The sequence below is a fragment of the Mauremys mutica genome, chromosome 25 (assembly GCF_020497125.1).
Source record: "Mauremys mutica isolate MM-2020 ecotype Southern chromosome 25, ASM2049712v1, whole genome shotgun sequence".
NCBI lineage: Eukaryota > Metazoa > Chordata > Testudines > Geoemydidae > Mauremys > Mauremys mutica.
In genome coordinates, this window is record NC_059096.1 from 2,258,817 (window position 1) to 2,279,799 (window position 20,983).

The 20,983-nt window shown below is 61.9% G+C and overlaps 1 protein-coding gene across 1 annotated transcript; it reads left to right on the forward strand.

The window, feature by feature from the left end:
- Nucleotides 1-400: 400 nt before the first annotated feature.
- LOC123356444 (keratin, type I cytoskeletal 47 kDa-like) lies at nucleotides 401-10,623 on the forward strand. Its single transcript, XM_044999703.1, has 9 exons — nucleotides 401-661; nucleotides 1,060-1,188; nucleotides 1,926-2,008; nucleotides 2,960-3,116; nucleotides 8,031-8,192; nucleotides 8,471-8,596; nucleotides 8,831-9,051; nucleotides 9,793-9,830; nucleotides 10,440-10,623. The coding sequence occupies exons 1-9, from the start codon at nucleotides 401-403 to the stop codon at nucleotides 10,547-10,549; spliced, it is 1,287 nt and encodes a 428-aa protein (XP_044855638.1). The 3' UTR covers nucleotides 10,550-10,623.
- The last annotated feature ends 10,360 nt before the right edge of the window (nucleotides 10,624-20,983 follow it).

Consider the following 20,983-nt stretch of genomic DNA (forward strand, 5'->3'; position numbering starts at 1 on the left):
TTGCCTGGCACCCACTTTGGGATGCATCCAGGTGTTCTGTGCCCACCTTCCTTGGCACGCTGCGGGGACTGGAGCATGCTCTGTAAACACACAGGGCCAGATTCTGTTCCCCATCAGCCAGCAGCACAGCTGGGGCTGACAGGTCAGAATCCAGGCCTGGCCGCCCTCTTGTTGTAAAGCAAGTTTGGCTGAAAACAGAAGAAAACAAGTCAACAGCTGTCTGTGTTCCAGCTGGTGACAGTGCAAACGCTGCTGCCTGGGCAATAGGGGAGAGGTCAGGTGCATTGCCTCAGCCCCTCCACTCCCTATATAAGGGAACTCCCTGGGGATTCGGTGCAGCCTGACTCCTTGTCACTCTGCACAGGGAGGGATTTGGGCTGCGAGGTGCCTTCAGCCGACCATGGCCAGTTTCTCCCGCTCTGGGGTTACTCTGGGACCCAGGCTGAGCTGGGTCCGCATGGTGGGGCTGCAGGGGGCTGTTCTGGGAGGGCTCAGTGTCTGCGGAGGGGCTGGGAGCACCAGCAGCCGCCTGTTTTCCGGCAATGCCAGTATAGTCGGGCCTGGGCTGGGAGGAGGTGCCAGGGAAACAGGCCTCCTCAGCATGAATGCGAAGGACACCATGCAGGACCTGAACGACCGCCTGGCTGCCTACCTGGAGACGGTGAGTGCGCTCGAGGGACTCGCGGGGCTGGGAGGTAGCCTCACGGCTCAGCAGGAGAGCAAGTGAAACCCAGCGGGCAGCAAAGCTCTAGGCTCGTGAATTCTTCCTGGTAACCCTGTTTGGTATGGCAGTAACGAGGGGCCAGCTGGGAACGGGGCCCCGTGGTGCTGGGGGGCTGGCCGAACACAGGGCAGCCGACACACGCCCCAGTGGGTTATACAAATACCAGTGCAAGGGCAGAGCTGAGTTCTGGAGAGTGCACAAGCCGCGTGGGTGCAGAAATCTCTCTCGCTAGGCTGCCCATCACCATAGTCTCTAGGCCCCCTGGCCCTGACAGGTGAGGAGCCTTTTCCATCACCATCCGCTTGGGTCTTCACCTGCCTTCAATGCCCTGCCAGGTGCGGTCTCTTGAGGACGCCAACGGGCAGCTGGAGCGGCAGATCCGGGAAGTCTATGCAAAGAGAGCGCTGGCTGGATGCCAGGACCTGAGTGGCTACTTCAGCACCATTGCAGAGCTCAGATCACAGGTACTGGGACTCCGAGTCCTTCCCCTAAGGGGGGAGACCTGGCATGGACTCATGGCTCCATTTCCCCCCCTGCCTCCAGGAACTGCCCCGTGTTGTTACAGGGGCTGGCTGGATTTCAGGGGCTGCCCTGTGGGGGCTTGGTGAGCCTTCCTTTAAAGCACACAAGCCCTTGTAATTAAGAAGCTAATCTTCCCATTGTGACTCTGGTGTGGCTGGTGCAGAGACACCAGCCTGAGCCGTGTTTGGCCTCAGCCAATAGCTCTGAGTGGCGTGAACTGTTGCTGTTCATCTCAGAGGGGTGTTGACTCTGAACCCTAATAATGGTAATTCAATGATCAGCAGCATTCACTATTTCTCTGCTGAAATAGGGACCAACATTTTGTGCCAGTGTGAAAAATGAATGCAGCTCAGCAATGGAAAGCAGGAGCGTTCAGATTGTCTGAATCCTTCCCTGAGAGGGGTGTGTGTGTGTGAGGGGTTGTGATGGCAGATGGTAATTTCTCCTCATTCTGATTCCCATCATGCTCATATTTCCACTTCAACTGCAATGGGATTTTAAGAGCCACTATTCTGAGATCTGCTGGGGCTGACAACCCGCCCTGCAGCATTATACACCTGAGAGCTGGCGTGTGGCACACATAACAGCAGGGGGTAGCCAACAGCCCACTGACCTGTAACTGACCTACCCGACTGTCATCCAGTAAAGCAACAGCAGCACCCGTTCCCTCCTTCTGCAGGTCCAGGCAGCGTCAACCAGCAATGCCCAGCTGATCCTGCAGATTGATAATGCCACCCTAGCTGCTGACGACTTCAGAGTGAAGTAAGGGATCGTCACTGGGCACCCTTCCTCCTCCTCCTCCTCCTTGGCCTTTTTCTTTAAGGACAAAACTTTCAGAGCAGCCTCTGAAATGGCCCCAGTGACATTTGCAAGCACGTCCTCCGCAGGCGTGAGACAGGCATTTGCACATGCAAAGGAGCTCGGTGCACTGGCAGATGTTATTTATTTAGGGTTGCTACCCGTCCGGGTTTTGGTTTCTGGGTCCAGGTACCATTTAGGGTTGCCAGGTTCTTGGTTTTCGACTGGAAAGTCTGGTCAAAAAGGGGACCTTGGCAACCCGAAATGGCACCTGACCAAAAGCCTGGTTACCTGGGGCAGGGAGAGGAGCCAGGTTATCAACCCCCACCAGCCCCTGCTCTGCCAGGGCTGCCTCCTACCAGCAGGCAGGCTCCTGGAGATGATCCAGTAAGTGACGGGGGGGAGACGAGCAAGCGATGGGGGTGGGACCTTGGGGGGAAAGGCAGAAAAGGGGTGGAGCCTCCAGGGAAGAGGTGGAGTGGGGGTGGGGCCATGAGAGAAGAGGTGGGGCCGGGGTGTGGGGCCTTGGGGGTCTGGTTACCAGCAACCCTCTATTTATTATGATTTGTTTTGTGCTAGTGTCTAGAGGGCTGAGTGTGGGCGGCGGCCGCATGGTGCTGGGAGCTGTACACGTGCTCCCTGCCCCAATGGGCTCACGATCATGACGGCTGCTTTGAAAACCCAGCTGAGGTGAATGTTTTCCCGGCTGCAGCCGCCCATGCACTCTGCTCAGCCCCAGGCCCAGGGGCTGGCTGACGGCGTCGGCGTGAGGGTCCCAGAGCAGGGGCCATCGGGTCGGTAGCACCCCTAGGACAAACCTGGCCGGGTTTCCATGCTCAGCCAGCAGGGTCCCAGCGGGAGTCCAGGACCCACGGAGCGCTGACTGGGTCACTGAGACGCAGCCTCTCCATAAAGGTTTGAGTCGGAGCTGGCCATCCGGCGGGGCGGGGAGAGCGACGTCGCCGGCTTGCGCAAGGTCCTGGACGAGCTGACCCTGAGCAGAGCCAGCCTGCAGGAGGAGCTGGAAAGCCTGCAGGAGGAGCAGGCTCAACTCCAGAAGAACCATGGGGAGGTGCGGTCACTGCGAGGGCCAGACAGGGTCACTCGGGGGCCTACAACAGGAAAACTGAGAAGCTGTGTGTGATTCAGTAACAATTCCCCTCACTCCCCACACCCAGCTCCACAAACGCACCTCAGTCCCCACCCGCAGCCCCTCTGTTAGCCCAGGCCTGGCTCCTCCAACGCCCAGCTCCACAAACGCACCTCAATCCCCACCCGCAGCCCCTCTGTTAGCCCGGGCCTGGCTCCTCCAACACCCAGCTCCACAAACGCACCTCAGTCCCCACCCGCAGCCCCTCTGTTAGTCCAGGCCTGGCTCCTCCAACGCCCAGCTCCACAAACGCACCTCAGTCCCCACCCGCAGCCCCTCTGTTAGCCCAGGCCTGGCTCCTCCAACGCCCAGCTCCACAAACGCACCTCAATCCCCACCCGCAGCCCCTCTGTTAGCCCAGGCCTGGCTCCTCCAACGCCCAGCTCCACAAACGCACCTCAATCCCCACCCGCAGCCCCTCTGTTAGCCCAGGCCTGGCTCCTCCAACGCCCAGTTCCACAAACGCACCTCAATCCCCACCCGCAGCCCCTCTGTTAGCCCAGGCCTGGCTCCTCCAACGCCCAGTTCCACAAACGCACCTCAATCCCCACCCGCAGCCCCTCTGTTAGCCCGGGCCTGGCTCCTCCAACGCCCAGCTCCACAAACGCACCTCAGTCCCCACCCGCAGCCCCTCTGTTAGCCCAGGCCTGGCCTCCTCCAACACCCAGCTCCACAAACGCACCTCAGTCCCCACCCGCAGCCCCTCTGTTAGCCCAGGCCTGGCCTCATCCAACGCCCAGCTCTGCAAACGCACCTCAATCCCCACCCGCAGCCCCTCTGTTAGCCCAGGCCTGGCTCCTCCAACACCCAGCTCCACAAACGCACCTCAGTCCCCACCCACAGCCCCTCTGTTAGCCCAGGCCTGGCTCCTCCAACGCCCAGCTCCACAAACGCACCTCAATCCCCACCCACAGCCCTCTGTTAGCCCAGGCCTGGCTCCTCCAATACCCAGCTCCACAAACGCACCTCAATCCCCACCCGCAGCCCCTCTGTTAGCCCAGGCCTGGCTCCTCCAACGCCCAGCTCCACAAACGCACCTCAATCCCCACCCGCAGCCCCTCTGTTAGCCCAGGCCTGGCTCCTCCAACGCCCAGCTCCACAAACGCACCTCAGTCCCCACCCGCAGCCCCTCTGTTAGCCCAGGCCTGGCTCCTCCAACGCCCAGCTCCGCAAACGCACCTCAGTCCCCACCCGCAGCCCCTCTGTTAGCCCAGGCCTGGCTCCTCCAACGCCCAGCTCCACAAACGCACCTCAGTCCCCACCCGCAGCCCCTCTGTTAGCCCAGGCCTGGCTCCTGCAACGCCCAGCTCCACAAACGCACCTCAATCCCCACCCGCAGCCCCTCTGTTAGCCCGGGCCTGGCCTCCTGCAACACCCAGCTCCACAAACGCACCTCAGTCCCCACCCGCAGCCCCTCTGTTAGCCCAGGCCTGGCTCCTCCAACGCCCAGCTCCACAAACGCACCTCAGTCCCCACCCGCAGCCCCTCTGTTAGCCCAGGCCTGGCTCCTGCAACGCCCAGCTCTGCAAACGCACCTCAGTCCCCACCCGCAGCCCCTCTGTTAGCCCAGGCCTGGCCTCCTCCAACACCCAGCTCCACAAACGCACCTCAGTCCCCACCCGCAGCCCCTCTGTTAGCCCAGGCCTGGCCTCCTCCAACACCCAGCTCCACAAACGCACCTCAGTCCCCACCCGCAGCCCCTCTGTTAGCCCAGGCCTGGCTCCTCCAACGCCCAGCTCCACAAACGCACCTCAGTCCCCACCCGCAGCCCCTCTGTTAGCCCAGGCCTGGCTCCTGCAACGCCCAGCTCCACAAACGCACCTCAGTCCCCACCCGCAGCCCCTCTGTTAGCCCAGGCCTGGCCTCCTCCAACACCCAGCTCCACAAACGCACCTCAGTCCCCACCCGCAGCCCCTCTGTTAGCCCAGGCCTGGCTCCTGCAACGCCCAGCTCTGCAAACGCACCTCAATCCCCACCCGCAGCCCCTCTGTTAGCCCAGGCCTGGCTCCTCCAACGCCCAGCTCCACAAACGCACCTCAGTCCCCACCCGCAGCCCCTCTGTTAGCCCAGGCCTGGCTCCTGCAACGCCCAGCTCCACAAACGCACCTCAATCCCCACCCGCAGCCCCTCTGTTAGCCCGGGCCTGGCCTCCTGCAACACCCAGCTCCACAAACGCACCTCAGTCCCCACCCGCAGCCCCTCTGTTAGCCCAGGCCTGGCTCCTGCAACGCCCAGCTCCACAAACGCACCTCAGTCCCCACCCGCAGCCCCTCTGTTAGCCCAGGCCTGGCTCCTCCAACGCCCAGCTCCACAAACGCACCTCAGTCCCCACCCGCAGCCCCTCTGTTAGCCCAGGCCTGGCTCCTCCAACGCCCAGCTCCACAAACGCACCTCAGTCCCCACCCGCAGCCCCTCTGTTAGCCCAGGCCTGGCCTCATCCAACGCCCAGCTCTGCAAACGCACCTCAATCCCCACCCGCAGCCCCTCTGTTAGCCCAGGCCTGGCTCCTCCAACACCCAGCTCCACAAACGCACCTCAGTCCCCACCCACAGCCCCTCTGTTAGCCCAGGCCTGGCTCCTCCAACGCCCAGCTCCACAAACGCACCTCAGTCCCCACCCGCAGCCCCTCTGTTAGCCCAGGCCTGGCTCCTCCAACGCCCAGCTCCACAAACGCACCTCAGTCCCCACCCGCAGCCCCTCTGTTAGCCCAGGCCTGGCCTCCTCCAACACCCAGCTCCACAAACGCACCTCAGTCCCCACCCGCAGCCCCTCTGTTAGCCCAGGCCTGGCTCCTCCAACGCCCAGCTCCACAAACGCACCTCAGTCCCCACCCGCAGCCCCTCTGTTAGCCCAGGCCTGGCTCCTGCAACGCCCAGCTCCACAAACGCACCTCAGTCCCCACCCGCAGCCCCTCTGTTAGCCCAGGCCTGGCTCCTGCAACGCCCAGCTCTGCAAACGCACCTCAATCCCCACCCGCAGCCCCTCTGTTAGCCCAGGCCTGGCTCCTCCAACGCCCAGCTCCACAAACGCACCTCAGTCCCCACCCGCAGCCCCTCTGTTAGCCCAGGCCTGGCTCCTGCAACGCCCAGCTCCACAAACGCACCTCAATCCCCACCCGCAGCCCCTCTGTTAGCCCGGGCCTGGCCTCCTGCAACACCCAGCTCCACAAACGCACCTCAGTCCCCACCCGCAGCCCCTCTGTTAGCCCAGGCCTGGCTCCTCCAACGCCCAGCTCCACAAACGCACCTCAGTCCCCACCCGCAGCCCCTCTGTTAGCCCGGGCCTGGCCTCCTGCAACACCCAGTTCCACAAACGCACCTCAATCCCCACCCGCAGCCCCTCTGTTAGCCCGGGCCTGGCTCCTCCAACGCCCAGCTCCACAAACGCACCTCAGTCCCCACCCGCAGCCCCTCTGTTAGCCCAGGCCTGGCTCCTCTAACACCCAGCTCCACAAACGCACCTCAGTCCCCACCCGCAGCCCCTCTGTTAGCCCAGGCCTGGCCTCCTCCAACACCCAGCTCCACAAACGCACCTCAGTCCCCACCCGCAGCCCCTCTGTTAGCCCAGGCCTGGCCTCATCCAACGCCCAGCTCTGCAAACGCACCTCAATCCCCACCCGCAGCCCCTCTGTTAGCCCAGGCCTGGCTCCTCCAACACCCAGCTCCACAAACGCACCTCAGTCCCCACCCACAGCCCCTCTGTTAGCCCAGGCCTGGCTCCTCCAACGCCCAGCTCCACAAACGCACCTCAATCCCCACCCGCAGCCCCTCTGTTAGCCCAGGCCTGGCTCCTCCAACACCCAGCTCCACAAACGCACCTCAATCCCCACCCGCAGCCCCTCTGTTAGCCCAGGCCTGGCTCCTCCAACGCCCAGCTCCACAAACGCACCTCAATCCCCACCCGCAGCCCCTCTGTTAGCCCAGGCCTGGCTCCTCCAACGCCCAGCTCCACAAACGCACCTCAGTCCCCACCCGCAGCCCCTCTGTTAGCCCAGGCCTGGCTCCTCCAACGCCCAGCTCCACAAACGCACCTCAGTCCCCACCCGCAGCCCCTCTGTTAGCCCAGGCCTGGCTCCTCCAACACCCAGCTCCACAAACGCACCTCAGTCCCCACCCGCAGCCCCTCTGTTAGCCCAGGCCTGGCCTCCTCCAACACCCAGCTCCACAAACGCACCTCAGTCCCCACCCGCAGCCCCTCTGTTAGCCCGGGCCTGGCTCCTCCAACACCCAGCTCCGCAAACCAGGGCCGGCTCCAGAGCCCAGCGGGGCAAGCACCCACCTGGGGTGGCCCTTTCCCGGGGGGGCGGCAGGCTGGGCCGGCGGACCTGCCGCAGTCATGTCTGCGGCAGCTCAACCGGAGCCGCCGGACCAGCGAACCGCCCGCAGCTGCGGGAGGTCCAGCCGAGCCGCGCGACCAGCGGACCCTCCGCAGTCATGCCCGCGGCAGGTCCGCTGCTCCCGCGGCTCGGGGGCGCCTCCCGGGCATGACTGCTTGGGGCGGCCAAATTTGTAGAGCCGCCCCTGCCGCAAACGCACCTCAATCCCCACCCGCAGCCCCTCTGTTAGCCCAGGCCTGGCCTCCTCCAACGCCCAGCTCCACAAACGCACCTCAGTCCCCACCCACAGCCCCTTCTCCTGTTCCAGCCCTGGGCCTCTCACATACCCAGCTTGCTCTGCCAATCCTGCCACATGGGATGTTGCATCCATGACCTGGACAAACATCCTCTGGGGATTAACTAAACTCCTTCCTTTCCCTTCCCTTGGCTAAGTCACCCCACCCCACCCCACCGCCCACCTCCTGCTCCTCACAGGGACTGGTTCCCGTTACATCCCGCAGGAAACGGCTGCTCTCCGAGGTCACCTGGGAGGCTCAGTCAGTGTGGAGGTGGATTCTGCTCCCGGTGTCGACCTGGTGAAAGCCCTGGCAGAGATCCGGGACCAATACGAGGACGTCATTGAGAGGCACCACAGAGAGGCTGCGGCCTGGCACAAGGAGCAGGTAGGGGCCTCTCCGCAACAAGCCACAAGATGGTCTGTGCCTGCCCTGTGGCGGATGGTTTGCTCTGCTACTGCTCATCTCTGGCCCGTGGTCCCGTTCCTGCGCATCGCGGGAGGTTTGGTGGTGGGTGGCTGCACTGACCCGGGTCACACACCCCCACGGTCCAGGTGTCTCTCTCCATCCCATGCCAGAGAGGATGCAAAATACCCCCTGAGCCATGGGATGGCACCTGCCATTGCTAGTGTCCCTGGCCCCTGAGGCTCTTCTCTTCTGTGCAGTGTGAGTCGGTCACCCTGGAGGTGGCCACCAGCTCGGAGGCCGTCCAGGGAGCCAGGACGAAGATCACGGAGCTCAGGCGCGTAGTCCAGGGTCTGGAGATTGAGCTGCAGTCACTCCACAGCATGGTGGGTACACAGGCCTCTTGCCATCAAGGCTGGGGTCAGAGCGGCTGTAGAACGGTGCCGCGAAAAATGTTCCTTTCGGGTCGGCCTGAGACGCTCCCCCTCCCGCCCCCAATTGTTTGGCCGAATCGAAAAATCGGTTATTGGCCTCGCTCTAATGAGCCAGCCAGGGTGTCGCTCCCCCGCGTGCACCTGGGATGGCGTCAGCTGCTGGGCTCATCCTGCCTCTGCTTTCAGAAAGAGGCTCTCGAGGGCACACTGGCTGAGACCCAGGCTGGCTATGGGGGCGAGCTGGCGCAGCTGCGGGGGCGCGGCGCTAGGAAGGAGGCCGAGCTGGTGCAGCTGAGAACTGACGCCCAGCGCCAGGCTGAGGAGCACCAGCAGCTGCTGGATCTGAAGACCAGGCTGGAGATGGAAATTGCCACCTACCGGCGCCTCCTGGAGGGTGACGATGTCAGGTCAGGGATACGCAGCTCTGAGTTCCAGGGGCCTCAGGCTTGGGCGGGCGGAGACCCTCAGACGGGCAGTACTCGCTGTACGGGTAGTGTGGTCTGGGGCAGGAGCCAGGGGGATGGGAGTCAGGACTCCTGGGTTCTATTCCCAGCCGTGACTCACTGTGTGACTCTAGGCAAATCCCTCCCCCTCTCTGTGCCTCAGTCTCCCCAGCTTTAAAATGGGGCTAGTGATACTGACACCCCCCCGTCACGTTATTAATGAGGGCGAACTTGGCAAAACGCCTCTCTTAGAGCACCCCCTAGTGGCCACTGATGAGCACAATGGCAGCCTGGAACTTGAGGAGGAAAGTGAAGAACCCATGAAGGGCGGGGATTGGTCAGGGGAGTCTCAGAGAAGGGCCAGGCCCAGGCCACTAGGCCATGCTACCTCAGTGCTGAGGACAGCCCCGTGCAAGGGTCTCCCCCATCCCTTCTGTTCTGGGTATTGGCCCCATTCCCTGTATCTCCAGCAGCCAGGAGATGGGGTCCCTGGTGTCTGGCTCAGCGCTGGCACGCGAGAGCAGGGCCCATATGCAGGTGCCTAGACCTCCCCTTGCTGCAGAAAAGGGGAGGCTGCAGCATTCTGGGAGAATCACAAGGGATTGGGGGGCTGGAGGGGCAGGGGCTGGCCAGGGTCCCGAGGAGGGAGAGGCTGAGCCCAGGAGGGGCCTGGCTCAGCTGGGTGCCTGTCCTTTCTTTCTGCAGATCTGACGCCAAGTCCCCCGGGAGACAGACACCCCCAGGTGAGCGGAGGAGGGAGAACAACGCTGGCCTCACCCATGGGCAGCGTCCCAGGGGCTGTGCCCTCCCGGGGATCACCCTGCCCCTCCCCTCTCTTTATTCTGCCGGTTAAATACAGAGTTTGGTGCTGGGGGGGGGGAAGGGGGCTGGCTCTGGGGGACGGAGCCCCCTGGGTGTCACAGAGCAGGTGCAGCCCAGCCACGGCCTCTCCTTTGCCTCTGGGACGTGCCGCACGTGTGACCGCCAGGGCAGCGGGGCAGCCGGACTCTGTGGCCCAGCCAGGCTCAGCCTCTCTGCAGGGGCTGCAGCCGGAGCCCAGTGGCGGTGCTGGCCCTGGGAGGCAGGACCGAGCCCGTGGCCCGAACACTCTGTTCAGTCACTGCTGACCTGGGCCAGACGGGAACCGGCGACAGACTCGGGGGCTGACTACACCGGGGCGGGCAGGGGTCACAGCATGGCATGTCCCTGTGCCCCCGGCAGTGGGGCTGGGGTTCTCCCCACTGCTGCTGGGCAGTCACGGGGTGCCTGGCACCATGTGAGCGGGTGATTCTCCGTCCACCCCCGCCGCACGGTTAATTCCCGAGCCCCACTCTCCTGTTTTCCTTCTCCAGAGGCTGTTAACAGCTCCCCCACCTCCAGGAGGGTGAAGACCGTGATCGAGAAGCTGCTGGACGGCAGGGGGGTGTCTTCCCACCCGGAGGAGCTGGAGCAGCCCCTCTGAGGCATGCTGGGATTGGGGAAGAAAGGGGGATCCCGCCCCACCAATCGGCCCCAGCTGCCCCTGCCCCACTGATTTTGCGCTTGGTTTTCTGTGGCTTTGGGTTCCAATAAAGCAAGTGGCGCAGCGCGGGCTCAGGACGGGGCTGTTGTGTGGGGCTCTCTGGGGTGGGGCTCTCTGGGGTGGGAGACCCAGTGATCTCATGGCATGTGTGAGCCAAGGCAGGATTCCAACCCAGCGTGAGGGCACCCCCCCCGCACAGCCTCACCAGCCCCCTGCACTGCCCCACCAACCTCCCCCTGCCCCACCAGCCCCTCCACTCTGTGGACTCACATCCGTAGCAGACCACAAACACTGGCTGGTGCTTTGCAGCGCTGAACGGTGCGGTCCCAGCCCCGGAGGAGGGAGAACGTTAATGCAGGAGACAGGCCCCCTTTAGCTGCTGGTGCCTTTCGGAGGCACTGGGCTCCCGTCCCCTCTGGAGCTGCAGCCAGACGGCAGCTAGTGATTAGCCTCCTTGAGCCTGGTACAACTGCCCCCAAGGAGAGCTCCCTATGGCAGGTCCCAGAACTCCAGGAGCGAGAGACCCGCAGTCCTGCCTGCAGGCACCAGGGGGCAGCAGCGGCTAGTTCATCCCTCACTCCCTGGCCCATGAGCTCTGAGCTCAGCCCCAGGGAGGGGAGCTGGGTCCCTCGCTGGGGTCTCTGGGCCTGGGGTGGGACCTGCCCCCTGCCCTCGCCCTGGGCGGGAAGGTGCAGCCGGACCGTTAGCTGCTGCAAACAGAGGCCCCTGGGCCCTGGGCCCCCCACGGTTCTGAGATCCAGTCAGAGCCGGCTGGGAGAGGGACCATGGGGCGTGGGGAGCTCCCGGTGAACAAGCCCCAGTCACCGAAGGATGGGTCAGATTTAGCCTCCCGCCCCCTTTCTTCCCATCTGCAAGGGGGGAGGGGGGCGTTTCAGGAACAAGGGAGCACAGATCCGACCCTGCTGTCCTGGCCAGGGCGTCCAGGCCTGGGCGCTAGCCTGTGGGGCACAACCCTGCCTTGGCAGAGGCCAAACGGAGCTTTTCCATCCCTCTGTGCCATGGTTCTGCTGCTCATTCACCCGCCCCGGCGCCCCTTGGTGCCTGAGCAGTTTGGGAGACACCGATGCCTTTGGCCCGGCAGATACACCCCAAATCCTGCCCAGGGCGTTTGATTCACATTTCCCTGGCACACGTTTTTGCTCAGGCTAAAAGCCGCTACAGCAAGTGCCCTGGCTTTGTGTCCCAGGCATGGCCACTGGGTGTCAGCACAGACCAGCCCTTGGGCACAGCGACCCAAGTGGCCTACATGGAAGAGTCCCAGCTCCAAGCATCTGTACCTCCTGGGAGGAGACAATCCGAGAGTCACCTCTTTTCTGCCCCCCGAGCTGGCCGGAGCGGAAGGCCCATTCCCCTCTGGTTGTTGCTTGGGCAGCGACAGTGAATGCAGGGTGCACCCAGGCGCGCTGGGTCAGAGTCACGTCAGCTGCACATTCAGCGGCAGAACCCCCGGGTTTGGCTATCGCTCCCTGGTGGCTGCTGTCCCCCCACCCGCTGCCTGTGGGGGAGCAGAGCTGCCAGGCAACGCCCCCAGTCTGTACAAGGCCTTTCCGAGGCCCCAGTGTCTGGGAAGCACCTTGGGGCCCTGCGGGATGGAAGGGTCTCGGGACACGTGAAATGTCTCGCCTGGGGCTGCAGAGCGACGGGGTTCCCAGGGTGTTAATAACGCTGGAGCTGGGGCCCTAGGCACTGCAGCTGGGATGGGCTCCTGTTGGGGCAGTGGCTGAAGCAGCATCGCTGAGATTCCCCTGGCGTGTCTCTCTGGACAGGCTGCCTAGCAAGGAATGGCCCCATGGAGTCTGGACAGCAAAGCAGTGACCATCCAAAGAATTCAGCCCCTTCCTTGCCTTTCCATTAGCGGGGCCCGGCCGCACAGGGGTTTGCCAAAGCCCCCACTTTCTCCGTGCTCTGGAGTGTGCCAGCCTCTTCTGTCCACAAGATGGCAGCATAAGTGTTCTAATCCAGCGGGGTTCAGGTTCACCGACCCCCCTTCTCCATCCCTGCGAAAGAGGCAGGTAGCGCCTCTCCCAGCAGCGGAGGGGAGCGCGTCTGGGAAGCTCTGGGCGTTGCTGAGGTTAGGAGGCCAGCCTGGTCCTTGGACAAATCACCTGCCCTCCCTCCCTTTGGACTAGGGGCAGGGACTGGCTCTCGCTGTGTGTGTGCAGCGCCCGGCATAACAGGACCGAGCTCGGTTGTCTCTGTAGCTGTTACTGTAATGTAAGTAACAGCAAAGGTGATTTCCCTTCTCCCTGGTCATCTGCCCCGTAGCTAGTCTGTGCTGCTGGGTTCTCTGCGCTGAGAATGGGGATTGGGTTGGGGCATCGAAGGCCCAGGAGGGTCTGCACACAGCCCACCACCTGCCAGTGTCTTTTTCACCCGGAATGTGGCTGGCAGGCCGGGGTGGGCCCGTGTGCTGCCAGAATTCGCACGGGCGATTCCTGCAGAGCCCGGCCCCAGCGAGGTGGGAGGGAGTGCGGCGAGGCTGCTGTAGTTCACGGTGGACGCAGACTTTGTCGTCTCCTGCCCTTGGCAGAGTTGCCAAGTGCTCCAAAGCAGAGATGGCGAGTGATGCAATCCCTGCACAGAGCTTGTTAAAGTCCCTCGGGACCAGGCACTGTCCAATCACCCCCTGACGTTCCTGTGCTGCCGGAACGGTCACCGGCCAAGGGAGTGTAACCCACACCCCTCCTGGGGGTGGGGGTCTGGCCCAGCGCGTGGCACTGGGGCCACGTAGAGAGAGTTAATGACTCTGCTCTGCAGCCACTTGGCATTTAGCTCATGCAGTAGAGGTTCATGCACTAAGCTCCCAAGGCCCCAGGTTCGATGCCGCCCGCCCATGACTGGGCTCTGTGGGCGTTACAGGACTGTCAGCCAGGGCCTCCAAAGAGGACCCCACAGAAGGGGAATCAGGTGGAATCAGCCCGCCGCCCTGGGTCCGAACCCTGAGAGCCTCTTGGCACTAGCCTGGGCGGCAGGGGCCAGAATCGAGGGTGTCCTGCAGCAGGAGAGGAGCTTTCTGGGGAGACCTTGCAGATGTGCCAGTGGCAGCCGGACGTGGTCAGGGCTGAGCCAATGTATGGGCTCTTCCCAAACAATCCCACCCCTCAGGTGGTGCTGTTGGTTCATCCTGCCCAGCCAAGTACGTGGTGGAGGACGGCAGGCAGGTGACGGGGTGAAAGAGCAGCCCCAGGCTGACGGAGCTGGGAGGAGATGAGAGGGCGGAGAACGTCCTTCTGCCAAGAGGTTACAGCGGGATCCTGCCATGCTGCATTCCGACCATCGGGATTTCGCTGCCTTGTGCCCCCCTTGATGCTCAGGCATCTGCCCAGAGCCTCTCAGAGGGCAGCAAAATGACTGTTTCCAGGTGCAGCACAAAGCTACCAGTGGCTCTGTCAGCAAACAAGGCCCCGACCTCCACCTGGGGTGGCTCCCAGAGTCACTGCAGAGGGGGCTGCTGCAGCCTGTGGTCTCTGGATCTGCCTGTGCAGGGGGCAGCCCCAGGTGACGCCCCAATGGGCTGGGGGCTGGTGTGTGCCGCTGAGCCCCACGAGGCTCTTCGAGAGCTTTCTCTCCCAAGCCCTTCGGCAGCCCCTCAGCAGCAGGTCATTTGTGCCGGGGGGCACAGCACAAACCTAGGATCCATGTCAGCAGGAACATCTTGGGGTGCAGCACACGTCCTGACTGGGGTCCCCAAGTCCTGGCAGTGTGAGATATGACGATGGGCTGCAGGACTTCCTGGGCCAGCGTCAGCCATGCAGACAACCATGGCGAATGGCTGCGTGCTGCTAGAGAGCTGAGCCCCCCCAGCGTATCTGTGCCCAGAACGCAGGCCACCCCCAGGTACCGGGGGGCAGCTGAGCGTAGCTAACTGCCAGCTCCTCTGCCACCAGGCTGCTAGCAGCCAGGGACAGAAGCCGATCGGACCCAGATGCTCTTGAGTGCAAAGGCAGCCACCGAAATGACAAACAAACGGGAGGAAGCAAGTTTCCAAACGTTAGAACCTCGGCAAAGGCCAGGCCTGAGCTCAGGTTGGTTCTTCTCCAGACTGGCTTGCTCACCTCTAGCAAGCACCATCCCTTGGGCCCAGTGCCCCTCACTGGGTCAGCACTGGTGCCGGAAGGACAGGGATATGGCTGTTATCAGCTGGTCCACAGAGCAGCAGACGAGCCTCCCACCACGGCCGCCAAGGACTCTGCACTGCCGTGAGCTGCTGGCCATGTACCGCCGTGGCAAAGGGCGAGAAAAAGAGGGATGTTTCCTGCCAGAGCCAGGGCTGGTGACAGCCCATTGTGGTGTTTATGGAGCTGTACGTCGACCGGGCATTTACAGCCTTCCCGACAGCCTCTGATTGGGTGTCTCGCTGTGCAGCCCTGGGCTGGTCTCTGCTTACTGTGGAGTTAGCCACAAACCTGAAGGCTCCCAGAGGCCAGGGCTTTCGGAGAGAGCCGGGCAGCAGGCGCTGGCAGTTCAGCTGAAGCTGAGATGAGACTTGCCCGAGCGCCTGACGCAAGGGCACTGCCATCCACTGGGGCGAGCCGACTCCCTGGTGAGAGAGGAGACAGAGCACAGGACCTGGGCCACACATGGGAGTCCAAAGGGGGAGCCGGGTGGCATGTGGGAGGGGTGGGGCCTTTGGACATTTCTTTCCAGGGCTCTCATAAGCTCCTTGCTCCCCTCGCTTCTCAGCTGCATGGACAAGGCCTTGCTCAGCGAGGCTGCAGGGAGCCACGGCTGCAGAGCGCAGTGTTCTGGGAGATCCTCTCAGCTGGGAACAGTGGTTTGCGTCTCAGGTCTCTCTGCAGGACCACACCGGATCTGAAGGCAGGCAGCATTTGTGGACCTGCCTGACATGCCGGATCCGTAGTACTGCCCAGCAGTCGTGCATAACCATTGCACTGCACGGCCGGCCTTCCTTTCCTGCCTCGTTGCCTAAAAAACAGCAGCTGTGCAGAGCATCATGGGAATGACACGTGGCCACTGCAGCTAGGTGGGGCCTTGCCCGGGTCAGCAGCAGCAGAGCGGTCTCAGTGGAGGGCTCGGAGGGTCCAGCCAGAGGCTGCATTTGGTGGGCTTCAAGGCATGATTTTTTACTCAGATGTTTGGCTTGACAATAGAGCGACTGAGTAAGAGGCACCTCCTGATAGCAGCAGAGGGGGAGGTTTTCCACCTGCACTTTTCGGGGGTGTTGGATCTTTGTGTGTTTTCCATGTTGCCAAGGAGCCCAGATGCGAAGGTGAGGGGTGTGTGGAGGAAGGAACTAAAAGACAATTTGGGGAGAGCCGTGATATTTACATTTGGTCTTTATTGTAGAGCCAGCTGGACAGACGGATCAAAGAAACCCTCCCACCACCCTCTGTGCAAGATTTCATGACTAGTCTGCGCTTGACTCAAAGTTTTGCAGCAAGCCCTGCCCAGGGAGCCAGTAATTACTTGCACGGGAACTCACCTGGCATCAGCAGCTGGGCTGCTCTTCCACATCATGATCTGTTTCCACATGCCAATGAGCCCATTGGTGCTAGACATGTCCTGCTTTGCTGGAACTATTCCCAGATGCTCCAGCTATGATCATATCTATCTGGAAAGGCATCAGTCTCAGCAGCCAAGAAGAGGGGAGCCGGGAGACCCTCTGGGTTCTGTCCAAACCCTCATTTCTCTCTAAATAAGAGAGAAAAAGCAGAGCTGATCCCATCATTACAAGAAACAACCCGTGTCTCTGAGGTCCAAAAGTAGACTTACAAATATTAGCTCTGCTTGGTTTGTGCATCCGAACCTCAGAGCGGGGCAGTGACGGCTAGTTGGGGTCGGAAATGTCTCCTCGCCCTGCTTCCCGGGGGCACTGGCCTTTCGTTTCGTGTTGTGAGAAACCATGTGGGTCTATGCAAGGGACAGGAGGAGAGCGCTGGGCAGTGCAGTCACACACGGCATCTCTGGGGTCAGTGCAGCAATTCGGTGCTGCCCCCAGCCACAGACCCCAGGCCAGGCCAGCAGCCCCGCTGCTCTCCCAGGCCTGGGTCCACACTCAGATTGGCCAATGCACTTCATCCTTGACCTGCAGCCTCCACTGCCATCCAGCACCCGGCCCTCCCGCAGTGCCTGACCTCCGCCCCCACTGCAACTCCAGGCCTGGGCCCATTCACCGCTCTGCCAATGCCCCTCAGTCCTGACCTGCAGCCCCTCCCCTTGAGCCAGTCTCGAGCCAGACCAGGAGAAGGACGAGACCCAACAAATTCATTGTGACTCGAGGCAGGATTCCAGCGCAAGATGCAAGAGCTGAGAGGTCAAACCCCCAACCCTGGGCCCACCTGGCCCGTGCAGTTGAAAGACTCCCCTCTCCTGACACACCAGCGGCTCGCTGCCCTGTATCCTCCCCATGGGGCGTCATTCCTGGGGGGCGGGATGCTCCACAGCAGTGCTTCCCTTTCTGCCCCCTGGGGTGATTTTCAGATGCTGGAGCCTTTGTCTCTGGCCCGGTCCCTCTGGGCTAACACGTGGGTTGTTATTGGGATTCACATTTGCTGCAGACCTGGGGCTTTGGTGCCACCTGGAACTGCTGGACTGAGACCTGAATGGACAATAACTCCCGATTCCCAGCTGGGATCGCAGCGCCGGTGGCCTCCATCTTCACGCTGCTTGAACACCGTGCAGGGAACCAAACACCAAGGGAATGAGCCTGCAGTGAGGCTAATGGCAAAGGCATTTCAGCCGATGGGTCCCTGTCTGGGGATTTCTAAGGCCCGGTTGACACAGACAGTTGCATTGGCTCCCCACTCATTTCGGGTCCAGGCCAAAATAGCCCTCCAGGGTTTAACCCTCCATGGACCTGCCCAGCAGGGATCGCTCTCATCCCTTGTCCCTCCATCCTGGCCCCTGTCAGTGGACGCGTTCTCTCCTGTGCAGCTCCATGTTCCTGGCTCTCCCTCACTCTGCAACCCCCATCCCGGTGCCTCTGGAGCTGTGGTGTGAGTGGGGCCCAGGTCTGGGGTTAGTTAGCTCTGCCGTGGGGAGCTGGGTCACTGAGCTCCGCTGTGCTCACTCGTACTGGATCGCACAGAGAGCTGGGCTCCCCTTGTCTCTGTGGACGGAGACGCTGGTGTGGACACTGGTATAAATCAGGGACAACTGCGCCGAGCTGACAGAGATGCCACACGGCAATAGCGGGGGAGTGAGAGGAGAATCAGGGACATGCCGTGGATCCTATTCGCCACCACAGGCGAGGGGGAACGTCGGAAAGGACCCTGGCTCTGCTGCCTGCGCCTGCTCTGGGCCTCAGTTCTTGGCTGCTTTCCTCCCTCTTCAGATTCAGGTTTCACTTACTAGGCAAAAAAATCAAAGGGAGGAGCACATGTCTCAATCTGCAGCGTCCCGTCCCGCTGGCTCCAGCCCAGCCCCTGCATTCTCCCAGCCCCATCCCTGCCCCTCGGCCAGGCTCCCTGCCCACACATCCAGCCTCCCCCTTAGGGCCAAACACTGGCTACGTTCCAGCAGCTCCCTCCTGTGTACCTGGCAACTGGAGCAAAGCTTCCCACGGTGCACAAACACCCCACCCAGCCTGACAGGGACAACACCCAGCCCACAGAGCGATTTCCATCTGCACGGCACCAAGCAGAGACGTCACCTTCTACACCCAAGGGATCCATTCTGAGATGGGAGGGGGGGTGTTCCCTGGCTGGGACACACGGGGCCAGAGTCACTCCGGGGTCCCCCTGCTGACTTCTCTAGGGTGACGGGTTTGGCCTGGGGAGTTGGCTTTGCCCAGGCTGGATCCCTGAGTTGCCCCTCAGAGCAAAGCAGGATCCCGTCTTTTCAATGGCTGCTGCGTCAGGGGCCCAGGCTCTTTTTTACATCAGCCTCCCAGCGCAGCCGGGCACCGGGAAGGCTCTGACTCTGGGGCTCTGCTCGGGCACTCGAGCCCAGGGCATTCAGCACAGACGGGCTGTAGCCTTCCCTGTCCCTCCTGGATTAGGCCCATGGAGCTGTACGTTGTTGGGGCATCCCAGCATGCACTGGGCTGCCGGGGTCACACCCACCACGGAGCCCGGCTGCAGCACGGGGCTGGGTCCATGGGCAGCCAGGGGCACAGCCCTTGGGGTCTTGTGATAAAGGGTCAGAGGAGTATTTTAAGGTGCCAATAGTTGCTAAATTGTGCAGAGTAGTACGATGCGGCACCATCGTACTGCCCAGGGGGCAGATTCCTGCGATGTCAGCGCGGGATGCATGCTGGGACGCTCTGGGAAGGTATGTGCAGTGTGACCCATGGCTCTGGGGGGTTGCTGGGAGCCAGGCCCGGTGCGGAGCCGTCTAGCTGCACGCTCTGCTGCTCCTCACCCAAACCTGCCCGTTCTTTGCCCGCTGGCGGCAGGGCTGGGGATTTCCTGCTGTCCTGAGCGAGTGTTCTCAGCCCGTCCTCCCAGGCGCGTCGCATGGCCTGTGAGCGCATGAGCGCGTCCTTTGGCTTTTAATCCCTGCAGGCGACGCAGACTGGGCACTGTGACGGGCACAGAGCAGGGGCAGGGAAGCCTTTGTTTTGGGGATTAAACTGTCTCTGATTCTGGTTACTGGAAAGAAGAGACCAGGGCATGTCCTTCCCCAACAGCCGGGCTTCATCGTAGGCAGAACGTGTATCCAGCCTTCTCCACACTGCCAGCAGCGTACACAATCAGCCACACTTGTTCACCTCACCGGGTGCAAAACCAAACCACGCTGCCAATGAGCAAAGGCTCCACGAGGGCCCCAGACATGATCCCACCAGCCCCTGTCCCTTGGCTGCATGTCCAAGCGGAGAGCTGGCTGGCAGGTGGCCGTTTACTCCGCTGCGCAACAGGAGACTTGTCTCTCTTGGTTCTTGACACCCCAGATCGGACGCATCTAACCCGCCTCGGGCCAGGCAATGGGAAAGTCCAGCAGTCACTGCCAGCGGTGTCTGGTAGTAGCTGAACCTGCTAAGAGGCCCCAGCTCCCAGCGGCAAAGGATTAGGTCAAAAGCTGCTCTGGTTTGCTCAGTGCGATGCGGCTCTCCAGGCCGGCCAATCTCTGTAACCATCACCTGTATCACGGTAGCACCTGGAGACCCCAAACCAAGATTGGGCCCCTTGTGCTGGGCGCTGCACAGACGGTCCCTGCCGTAAGAATTCGCAATCTACACAGACAAAGGGGGGAGAAGAAACAGGGAAAGCAACTTGCGTGAGGTCATATGGCAGGTCAGTGACAGAGCTGGGAACAGAACCCAGGAGTCCTGGCTACCAGGCCAGTGTCCTAGCCACTGGCCCTCACTGCCTCTCTATGAGGATGATGTTATGTGCTGCTTTCCCTTAATACAAACGCTGCTGTGAGTGCACTGATCAGATGGTCAACTGCAAATGTGTCCAGTGTTTTTATAAGCCCGGGGAGAAAGGCGTCTTTCTTGCCATCCTGTGGGGGTACTGCCCCGATGGGCAAGTGGCCCGTGGGATGTGTCTGCCTTTTGTGCAGCGACTGGCTAGGTCCAGAGTGTTGTCTGTCTGTCCGGCTCCTATGGGCTGATCCCCACTGGGCACATCTGACGCGAGGTACCTGCCTTTGCTCTGGAGTCCCCAGCTCATGACTCAGGCTCCCCTCAGCAGAGAAGTGGGGGCCTCTGAAATGCTGGTGATTTGGGAAGGGTCAGTTTGGTTGGATCCGGGAAAGACTGGCCCACGCCTGCAGCCACATCTTTGGAGAGGGAGGCTTGTCTAACGTCTGCAACGCTCTTCCTCAGCACCCTGGGTCCAGCCTGGAGGGCCAAGCAGCAGCATCCTCCCATGAGAAAGGCTGTTCCCGGAAGCTCTCCAGCCTGGGTCCCAGCTGCAGCAGTGGAACTCCTGGGTGTTTCCCCAGTGGAGTCCCCCTGCTTGTGAGCTGCCCCCTCACTCACGAAAGGTGGGTGCTGCTGGGCTGACGTACTTGGGGCGAGAACATTCTCCCCTTCCGAAAGCTTTAGCTGCTGCGTTGAGGCCTCTCGCTTCCCCTTTGATCGGAGACAGATTTGCTTTGAATTTTGGTCTTTGTTTTATCAGCTGTCACTTGCCAAATCCCCTGTAGAGTTTGTCCCAGATTCACTCCTGAGAAGAGGCAAAACTCCTTTGGGACTCTCCTTGGTTCTGGGATTTCCCCCCACGTGTGAGGGGCTCCCAGTCGCCATGGCAGGGGACAGACCCTCACGCTACGGTTGCTGCCCACTCGGGCTCTGTGCCCACTGAGGCTCCCAGCCTGGAGCTCCAGGCCTGGTGCTTGGGTCAGAGGGATTCATCCCCCAAGGAAGGCCAGTGGTTAAGGGATGAGGGTGTAAATTCCACATGCAGGGAGACTCCTCTTTTAGCTGATGCTTCTGTTTGCCTTTGT

What these genes read in the sequence shown, in the direction of transcription:
- LOC123356444 (XM_044999703.1), top strand. Translation starts at nt 401, where the DNA reads ATGGCCAGTTTCTCCCGCTCTGGGGTTACTCTGGGACCCAGGCTGAGC. An exon ending in GCTGACGACTTCAGAGTGAA is followed by an intron (nt 2,009 to 2,959) that starts GTAAGGGATCGT and finishes CTCTCCATAAAG; the next exon opens with GTTTGAGTCGGAGCTGGCCA. An exon ending in CGGGAGACAGACACCCCCAG is followed by an intron (nt 9,831 to 10,439) that starts GTGAGCGGAGGA and finishes TTCCTTCTCCAG; the next exon opens with AGGCTGTTAACAGCTCCCCC.